The sequence below is a fragment of the Quercus lobata genome, chromosome 2 (genome assembly GCF_001633185.2).
Source record: "Quercus lobata isolate SW786 chromosome 2, ValleyOak3.0 Primary Assembly, whole genome shotgun sequence".
NCBI classification, from domain to species: domain Eukaryota; kingdom Viridiplantae; phylum Streptophyta; class Magnoliopsida; order Fagales; family Fagaceae; genus Quercus; species Quercus lobata.
Window position 1 is genome coordinate 31,364,978 of NC_044905.1, and position 11,104 is coordinate 31,376,081.

The window sequence follows — 11,104 nt, forward strand, 5'->3', positions numbered from 1 at the left end:
TATATCTTAATATTATCACCAAGTAGGCAAATAAATCGGATTCAAGTATATTACTATTATCACCAAATAAGTAAATAAATCTGATCACCAAGTAATAGGATATAGATTTAATTGATTTTTCTGGGGGTTATTTGCTTATATACAGATTTTTAAAGTTTAGCTTTCTTTCTTTTTTAAGTTCAGCTGTACTTTTATTTACTTTTAACAAATAAGCCAATCCAAATGCATACGAGATTGGCCTTGTCTCTCATTTGATATGCTGCAACAGATGACAGACCCAGTAACATCTCAAGAGACATTTTATATGGCTACCAAAGCATTCCACTGGATGCACTCAAATGCTTGACATGAAAAATCTGACACCTTTTGCTGAATGTTCAACAATGGATCAGCTACATTAGCTCAATATACCATTACTTGACAAATTGCATGGTCTAATCAGCTTGCCCACAAAGAGATCTATATGAATGAACGATCGAGCACATATGTTACAAAGGACTTTGGCCTTGCATCTACATTGGAACACAGCACCCAAGCTAATAAATATTAAATACACACCCCAATACTGCAATTGCCACATCAATTTCATTAAAAGAACACTGAAGCATCCACAACTCAACAAGGTCATCAAATCCAAAAAAATACAAATCATATAAACCTTGCTGGAACTTTCATGCCAAATCCACGTTTTGCCTTCTCGACACTGTTCAAAAAATTACCCATGGTCAATGACACATCATAAAAAATGCAATTTATCCCATCAGAAAAGAAAGACACTCAATAGTTTTGAGCATACATTTGCCTAACAAATCATACTCCATGGAACTGATACCATAAAGTTGTATTGAGATAGAAATTTTCTCAAATTCCGAATTTTACTTGGTTTACGTTTTTCTTGGTGTGAAAGGAAAGTATATTCCTTGTTAAAGAAGTATATTAGCATTCCTTATGCACAAAGTATACCTTGTCCACCAAAAATAAGGTTTTGAAGTCTTATAAATAGACAAACTACAAAGGGTTTGGTGGCTTAAGCCAAGGGTCCTCCCACACAAGGAGAAAATCTGAATTAGCTTGAGAAACCTTTAGAGAGAGATTTTATTATTTGTGAGTGCTCCTTGAGTGTGTAAACACTTTGTAATCTCTCTTTGATATAGTGAATTCATGCCTTGTTGCCACCCATGGACATAGGCTATTGTCAAACCACAGAAATTCTTGATATTCGTCTCTAATGTGGGGTTGTGTCTATTTTTCTTTCTAGTTTTCTTTGTTCCTATCTTTTATTTGTGACATCTTTCACAAGCCATAATAGTGGTCACTAGACTCACTACCAATCTTGTATGGGAGTGCTATCCAGCGGCCCTTTCCCAGTTCCCACAACAAACAGAATCAAAGCTTTCACTATCACAACACCTTCTACATGGCAGGATATGAAAACATACTAACTAGTTTCCTCCTTTTCTTTTCCTTCCTTTGTTTTAAAGTCCATCAGGTAGCATAGAGGTGTTAGAAACAAGTAATGGTATCACCAATTATTAAATTATATACACTAGAAAAAAATCGATTATGGTATCACCAATTGTGTGAACTGTGAACCACAATTCTTAGAAGTTAAGAATTTTAATCTAAGTGATGGTTTTAGCATTGTCTCAGGGTTTCAAACATGCTTCTAAGCATTGTGAATGAGTAGCAGGACTTACGTTGGAGCAAGTTTGCCCAAGCCATCTATTTCTTTTCCAGAGTCCTCATCTACAACTCTCCCAGAAATCTCAATAATATAAAATTTATCTCTTGCAGTTGGTAGTCCTCTGCTGGCAAGCAAGTCCAGATCTTTCTGATGAAGCTCTCTCCCATTAACATAGACACTTGTGTTTCCACAAGAACAATTTGTTGGAATGGGATAGTTGAATTCTTCAATAAATGGCTGCAAAACAACAACAAAAATTTACCTATAAATTCATGATATTAAATTTTGTCACCAATTTATGAACCAAGAACCAATGGATCTCACAGGTATTATGCCAAGGCAAGGGTGGCCCATCACACCCCAGAATCCAGCTTGAAAATCATACCTGGTGAAAGCAAAGACAAAAAAGAAATATTTTTAGTATTTTAGCTAAATGAAAACAGCATAATGTCATGCAAATAAACAATGACACGAATAAGTCCATTTAACGAAAATAATCTTGCTCCAACATAGAACGAGCTTGAGGTTTTTAGATGATTATAGACCAATACCAATTATATTCCTAAGTTCTCCTGCAACCATGACAAGAACACAAAAAATTGCTGGCTAATTAATGCTTGTTGGAACCATAATCTTGAATATAAGTTCCTGCAAAATCATAAATTACACAAAATAATATGAGACCTAGTTGAACCAATACTCGGAGGCATAGGTTAACCATTGTCTTAAAGAGAGTCTTGGCCTCCATAAAGCACTTAAGGATTTCGGGCCAAGCCATCCCTGGGGTACATCATACAACTGAGCTAAGGCTCAACCATTCTACTCTAGCATGACAAGAGTGAATACGAGTCTCTTCACACCAAATGCCAAACTATATCTAGAGAACACACATAAATTCTAACTGTCAAGCCTTGTAAAATACTTTTTTTTATAGCCTTTATCTGTAAATACACCATCAACAATGTAAGAAATCAGACAATTATTTTATAGCTTCATAAATTTTAGAATTAATTGGTCACTAGGCTAGAGTTTCATTTATGGAAGCATCTTCATATACATTAATAATTCAATCTCCTAATTTGAATTGCCCAACAATGCCAGTGTTTTTATGTCACCTACATGGAATTATTCATAATATATGTTCTCAATCCAAGATATGCATGTTTTGGATGATATATAATGCATCAAACACCTGATTGTGATTATATAGACCTACCAATAATCTCCTGGCTGAATTGACCCAGCTGACTTTTCGGCCTTTTTAACCACACGGTCTGGTATTGGTTGCCCATTAACAAAAACATTAGGTCTTTCATTTTCCAGACTTTGAGTGGACCTAAAGCTCTTCTTGATAAGACCAATGAAGAATGATTCAGTATTCCTGTTCAGCTTATGTTGATCTTTTTCCTTACTTAGCTCCACAGAGTCTTGAGATAAACTTGTATGATGAAAATCATTGAATGACACCTCCATCTCGGTTGCCACTGACATATCTTTAACAGAATTTTGTCGAGAAGTGATCCTACTAAGGACCACCTTGTCTTGGTCCACACGTTTGCTATTGTTTCCCTGCCCATATTTGCCCACTGCATGATCATCAGAAAAATAAGAACGGTCCAGGAACGGTGAACCTGGAAGTGTAGGAGACAAGTCATCTCTTAAGGGCTGCTCAGCAGAGTGAGAAATATCTCCCTGGACAATCGATGTACCCAGGCTCTCCTCAGAAGATGAAGTAAGGCCATGTCTTTTCTCAGATTCGCTTAAGTTCAACCTCGGGTCTTCTGATTGCATATGGTGCCTATTATCTGCCAAATCGAAGATATAACTAGAATTATCAAAATCTTCAGAGGAGTTTATGTTGCCAGCATTCAAACAACCTTGAGAACTTGGATTGCTTTCATTTAATACCTCTTTAGAAGCTTCATCAGCCTCAGTAGATATTTGCTTGGTTTCTTCGGGAACAGGCACACTTAGTTTCTTATTTACAATCTCAAACAATATTATGGTTGAACAGGCACCACATTGCATTTTCTGCTGATTCTTCTCTATCTTTTTAAGTTTTCTAGGAAGTTTTAACAACTCAAAGCAATTATGGCAAGTTATGAATGGGGCACCACCTGCTAGAGGATGGCAACGCCATCCATCCCCATGGGCTGCCACCACCCTTCTTGGACCACTCTGACCAAGACCATCCACGTCTGAGTCAATGTCACTTGCCCATCTTGTATGCATCTGCGGATTCCACAAGTGAGGATTGGCAACTTGAGGATTATAACTTTGTGGCCCAATATTGTCATGGCAGTGGAAATTGGAATTGATATGGTCCTTCTGAATCCTTCTAGTGTTATACACGGTGGGTGGAACTCGTGGAGGAAGGTGCCAATTCTGGTTGAGGCAGTGATAACAAGAGCATGATGGCCGGTGGAAAAAAGTTTCAGGTCGATACGATGATGCAAAGGGATCTTGATTGAATCCCATGTACTGCCCTGGAAAGTATTCATAAGGTGGTCGTTGTAAGTATTGACCGGGAGGTTGATGGAGAGGCCTCCTTGTCATTTGTGGCTGATATGGATCCTCATATGCAGGAAACTCATTCATGACATGCCTTGGAGGATAGCAATTCAGTGAATCCATATTATGGTGATTCCTAAAAGGAACAGTTCCATTTGTATGATTGAAGTAAGGCGGCCGTAGGCCATGCTTATCCAGAGCAGAAGGCTGCATTGAAACGTTATAAACATCCTGGCCACCATAAGGATCAGGCTGAGTCCTATCAACAGGAGCCCTTGGATTATCTTCCACATCACAAGATCTGCTAAGTTGATCCTTCAACTCCTCCAGCTTCCTAAGGAGTTCAGCTCGATTTTGTTCTAGATGTACAACTCTGTTAGACTCATCCGATTCATCACCATGCTTTATAGGCTCTCCATAGCCATAATATGATTCTGGCTTATAGTTTGAAGGTCCCTCATCAGGATAAGCAAAAGCTGGATATCCCTTTTGACCAACAACCGCCCTGGAGCTTCTGTAAAATCCCCCAAACTCATCTCTTTCCACACCCCACTGCTCCATATTTGCCCTCGATCTTGAAGACCCAGCTGAACTCCTAAACTGGGCCAAATTTTCTCTGGTACTCAAATTAACAAACTCAGGCCTGTTCATTTTCACATCATGCTTATCTCCACGAACCCAATTGTCCACAGGGCGTTCAGACAGTCCCATATATCTATCAAAAAATCTAGTTTCTTTCTCCGTGCCACCCTGTTCAACCCTTAAGCCCTTAACCTCTTCCCTAAAATTTCTATCATTATCAAGCAAAACTTGTTTATTCTCTACTTTTGACAAAGAATTACCAATCAAATTAACAGTTCTTTCTCCAAATATTCTCTCTTTCCTCCTATTCACTTCAATCCCATCACTCCCCCTCTCAGTATTAGAAGCAATGCCTAAACTACCATCCTCTTTCTCTGACAAACTCTCCAATTTCTCTGAACTCCCTTTACCCTTCTTCTCATCAGATGTAAACAAAAACCCATCATTCCCAGGAGCTTTCTTCTTAGCTGTAACACCAAAACAGCCTTATATACTGATGTTGAAATTGTCAAAAATAAAAATGAAACACCTTAAAGAACTAAACTTTGACATCTCTACCTTAAATTTCAAACATCTTTTTTTTGTCAAAATTGTTTCTATTAATTCTTAGCATTCAAACTAATAAGAGTCAAAAAAATTTTTAAAAAAAAAAAATTAAAAAAACTTATTAAAGTTAGAGAAAAGAAAGAGAGGAAAAGCAAGCTTACCTCGAAGAACAGTACCACAACCACCACACTGGTAAACAGAGAAGTCAGGGAACTCTTGTAGCAGGTTTTCACACTTCGGGCAACGAACTAACCGAACGTTGGACCGGTCAGCCATTATTAAAGCATCAAAATCCAAGACCCAGAACCAGAACACCAACCTAAATCATCCAAATGCTAAATACCAACCCAACAAACCTCGAAACCCACAAATCCCTTTAAACTAAAACCCCCCAAAAACTCAATAAAACAACAACAATTTCTACTTCAACACATTTTCACAAGAAGAAAATCGTATATACCCACATAAGAAATAGTTACAAAAATGGAATTACATAAAACGACATCCTACACAGAATCACAGGACTACTACTTTGGGCTTCGTGGCTAGTTTGGTTTTCCAAACTCCCACATTTTTCTTGCTATTGAAACAAACTAAAATATTCTTGCTGTTGAGACAAACGAAAAGAGTACAAAAATACTAACAAAACAAAACACAACAAAACAAACTTGTTTCTTTTTAAATTTCCGATAAAGATTAAAGAAGAAGAAAAAAAAGTGGATATTGAACTGAGAATATACAGTTCCCAAGAAAAGGGAAGAGCTTGGAGGGAAGGAGTTAATATAGTTGGCTCGGTTCCCGACAGGTTTCCTGGAATATAAAAGGCACACAAGTTGTGACCAGGGAAAAAACAAAGCGTGTACGTGTCTAGGAAATACGCTTATAGGACCGAACTGTTTCAAAGCTTAGCTGGTTTGAAAAAGTAAAAGTAGTGGTACAGTACACTAGTACTGGCGTGTGTTTTTTTTTTTTTTTTTTTTTTTTTAACAATGCTAATATCACAAAAATTCACACAATTTTTGTCATAATTTACTACCTAATTATTTGTGGGTGTGATAAAGTTATGAGTATTTATAATCTTAGCCCTTTTTTTTTTTTTCTTTTTTTGGAAAGAGAAATGCGTACCACAAAAAATATCACATAATGAATTGTGAGCAGACCGCGTATAGACTCATTATTTGTTTTCCACCGCTCATACACATAATAAATTTTGGCAAAAATTGCAATAATCTGTGTGTCACTCGCATTTCTCTTTTGGAAAAGGCAAAACTAGCTGCGGATGGTGTTAAGTTGACGAGTGAGATGGTTGATTGATTTGATAGAAGAAGAGATTAACGGATATGTTACGCTTTGGTTTAGTTTAGAATTTGATTGAATGATAGAAGAAGGCCCCGCACATTCAAATTTGAATCATTGATACTACAAGACATGGAAGAGAATCACCAGAAAGTTTCTTAGATACTGTTAAGATATTTTTTAAGAAGATGGAACCAATGAAAGTGATATATCTGTGCAAGTGAGATTATAATAATCGATTCAGAAAATTTGTTTGGAGGACCGCACTTATTCTGAATTTTAATCTTTTATTAATATAAGAGTTTTAATAATATATGCCTTAGAGAATACCTTATTAAACTATTTTAGATAATTTTTTATGAAAAAATTACTAACTTTTTTTTATAACTTTTCAATTCTCTATAAAATATTTTCAAAACTGGATAATCAATGTATGTCATACATAACTGAACCCTTAATATAAAAGTATGTATCTATTATTAATTGAATCCGATTATTAAGAAGAATAAATATCATAAAACTATAAATATAAGAAAAGAAAAAAAAAGTACACATCATTATCGTTTATATGAATAATATTTTGAAGAAATTTTTATATTTTATGTTTTTCTTTTAAAATTTGTATGCAAAAGAATATTATATGTATATATATTCTTAAATCACATGTCATATGCTCAATAATTTATATGTAACGTGAATATTATATTAAATATTTTCTTTAACAATTTGTTAATGATATATAAGACTAAATTTGTGATTAATTAAATTCCTGTAAAACTTGTGATTAAATCAATTATAAATCATAGACACGTTATCAAAATAATAAAAAAAAAACTAAATGGCATAATAACAAATGAATCAAGGTCGAAGAGATATTAATACATGTGAGCTTACCATCCTTAACATGGGCTACCCAAGGAGTGTTAGACTATGTGAAACCTAGTGGTCTTTTATTTGGATTATGACCTGATTCAATATAATTAAAAGTGCTATGGTTTTTAATGAGATTTTTTTTTAAGGTTTAGTCCATAGACATGCCTTCTTGGGAAAAAAATTTGGCCCGTTTTTAGCCCATTGTGAATCTTGTGCTTAGGATTTTTTTTTTTTTTTTATAAATATTGTTTCAAATTTGAGTTTCATGTGTTGTTTTAAGAAAGAAAATTCTATTACCGCATCTTGTACCTAATTCAATATAAATAAAAGTGCTATGGTTTTTAATGAGATTTTTTTCAAGGTTTAGTCCATAGACATGCCTTCTTGGGAAAAGAATTTGGCCCATTATTAGCCCATTATGAATCTTGTGCCCAGGATTTTTAAAAAAAAAATGTTGTTTCAAATTTGGGTTTCATGTGTTATTTTAAGAAAGAAAATTGTATTACCGTATCTTGTATTTTTCCTTATGAATGATGAAATCACTGCAATTTTGTGGATGTAGGACAATTGCCAAACCATGTAAAATTTTTCCTGTGTGATTGTTTTTCTTTAAAACATATTTTTCTTTTTTTTTACATCTCACAAATCTGAAAATTTCATGTATACTCCCTACACTTGTTGGGAAGATTGTTGGATTTACACACATGAGTAAAGTCCCACATTGAATAATGATGAGAATAATGAGTAGTTAATATAACATAATTAAGTTTATACTCATTAGACTTAAACCTTTTGAGTAAAAGTGTGTCTCTATATGTTATATTAACTAACTTGTAACCCCATATATATGCATGGATATACTTAAAAGATACATATTAAAATGCACAGTATAATAATCTTACATATATAATTTAAATATTATTGATAGTCATTCTTTCTTTCTTTTTAAAACTCTTTAAAAAGTCTTGTAAGAATGTTATTAGGTAAAAAATGTAAGTTGTCCATTTTTTAAATATTTTAATGTTCATTAATTATAGACTCTTTGGTTTTTGTACACAATAACTCACTTGAATAGATATTTATGATATGGTCGCACATTTGATTCCAAAATTAAAAAATAAAACTCTCTCTAAAAATAAATAATTTAAGACACGTGGCACAAAATTGGACTTCAATTGTAGAATCTAATTGGATTTTCTCTAAGTTTTACCTATTAATATATATATATATATATATATATATATATTTGTGCCAAATGAATTGTTTTTAGTTATAAAAAAAGGTTCGTATATAAAATTGTGGGTACCTAAGGCATGCTTGGCAACGTCCTAGGCATACTTGCAACGTCCTAGGCCGTTCTCGGCATGCCTTGCAACGTCTTCGGCATGCTTGACAACGTCCTCGGCATGCTTGACAACGTCCTTGGCCGACCTAGGCATGCTTTGCAACCTAGGTGTCCCACATCGAAAGAAAACCCCCTCACTTTCTGCCTTATAAGCTGTGAAGAAAAGGGAGTAGTGTACCACCAAGTCTCTTGTGATCACAGAGATACTTGGTAGTAAACTACTCCCTTTGCTTCACAGCTTATAAGGCAGAAAGTGAGGGGGTTTTCTTTCGATGTGGGACGCCTAGGTTGCAAAGCATGCCTAGGTCGGCCAAGGACGTTGTCAAGCATGCCGAGGACGTTGCAAAGCATACCGAGGACGTTGCAAGGCATGCCGAGAACGGCCTAGGACGTTGCAAGTATGCCTAGGACGTTGCCAAGCATGCCTTAGGTACCCACAAAAATCATTCAAACTCTTTTTTCCTCTAATTTTATATGTAGTGTTAGATATATGATTATGTTTTTTATGATTTATTTATATTGGATTCCTCGTTTTCTACTCTATAAAATTAACTCATTTGGCACAAAAATTAAAAAACTTTGATTAGATGGAACACGTGTAGTAAAATTAAATTCTAATTGAAATTCAATTTTTACACTGAACTAACTAACTTGGTTCAAAATTTTAATTAGATAGGACACATGGTGCAAAATTAGACTCTAATTGAATTCCAACTTAAAATCTAATTGGATTTCTCTCAGTTTTACTTATTAATATATATATATAGATGACTTATAAACTTGAATTTTTTTTAGTTCTACAAAAAAAAAAAAAAAAAAAAAAAAAAAAAAACTCATAAATATAAAATCATTCAAAAATTAAGTTTTTTATGGTTTACTTATATTGAACTCCTTGTTTTCTATACTAAATTAACTCATTTGGTACAAAAATTTAAAAAAAAAAAAAAAAAAAAAAAAAAAAAAAAACTTAGATTAGATGGGACACATGTCGCAAAATTAAGCTCTAATTTAAATCCAATTTTACATTGAATTAATTCACATAGCACAAAAATTTAAAAACTTAGATTAGATGGAACATGTGACGCAAAATTAGACTCTAATTGAATTCTAATTTGAAATCTAATTAAATTTTCTCTCAGATTTACCTATTATTATATATATATATAGACTACTCAACTTCCCAATGTGTCTATCTCCCCAACAAGGAGTTCGCCACATGGTTTAGGTTCAAGAACCAACTTTAACTCCAATGAAGAGGTCTAATGAATCAGACTATGAGCTTAAGGTTATGTATGAGTTTAGGAAGGTGTTAGGCTCCTAAGCCCCCTAGGCTAAGCAAGTCGACCTTTGCCAGTGTTATTAGACTAATCTCAAATAAGGATATTGTTGAAGGAGCTTTATCCTAAGCATGCATTTATTTGCATAAAACACACAAGAAAATGTTTTCAAACACCAAGCGATACATTTTGAAATTCAAATTTATTCATATGAAAAATCAACAATCAAGCATATATTGATAAGGAAATTTTTTATCCTAGTTGCATTTGTGAGTGGGCCAAAAAGTATAGGCCCATTCCCAAAATAATTTGGGCTCATTTTTGGAATGGCTTCTGCACAAAAGGGGCCCAGGCTAGCCAAATGGACAACAAAGTGAGGGACTCCACCTCAACAAAACTTTCCAATTAAAACCCTCTGTGTGCCGAGGATGTAAGATAATGCCTTGGGGAAGTCCACTTGCCGAGCATAGGATTCAATGTTAAACACAAGTTACCAAAATCTCATCTTAGCGACAGGAAGTGGGGCCCCTCCCTGATGCTTGACATAACACAAGGGAATAATGGGCAAGACTGAAGAAACCACCCAAACTTCATAGGTGGAGGGGGCCACTCTGTTAGACCGAATATCCACTCATCATGACCACCCCACTAAAACAAGAGTATAAATTCGGGAGGGGGGGGGGGGGGAAGAGAAGGGTTGGAACAAAATTTAGGGGAGAGATACATGAGAGAAAGTGAGAACATAATTTGGGGGTTATTGAAGTCCTGCTCGAATCTCTTATAGGGAGCTCGGCCGTTAGGGAGCCTTCTCGGATGGGCTTGAATTCAAAGTAGACCAATGATAAATAGAACTAGGGTACGTTCCATCGTTGCAAGAATCACTCCAGGGGTCTCCCATTGTAAGCCATACCCAATCAAGAATACAAATAAATTGGGAGCCCAAGTTCCAAAAAGTCTAGGGGTTTTTGGGAACGAGCCACCACAACATTC

General features: G+C 35.0%; 1 protein-coding gene across 1 annotated transcript; it reads right to left on the bottom strand.

Annotated features, from left to right (window-relative positions):
• Positions 1-281: 281 nt before the first annotated feature.
• On the bottom strand, positions 282-6,150 carry LOC115975329. Its single transcript, XM_031096064.1, has 5 exons — positions 5,485-6,150; positions 2,901-5,244; positions 2,009-2,069; positions 1,698-1,921; positions 282-703 (listed from the first exon to the last, which is right to left on the bottom strand). Exons 1-5 carry the CDS (start codon positions 5,597-5,599, stop codon positions 649-651), a joined length of 2,799 nt encoding a protein of 932 aa, XP_030951924.1. The 5' UTR covers positions 5,600-6,150; the 3' UTR covers positions 282-648.
• Positions 6,151-11,104: the final 4,954 nt, after the last annotated feature.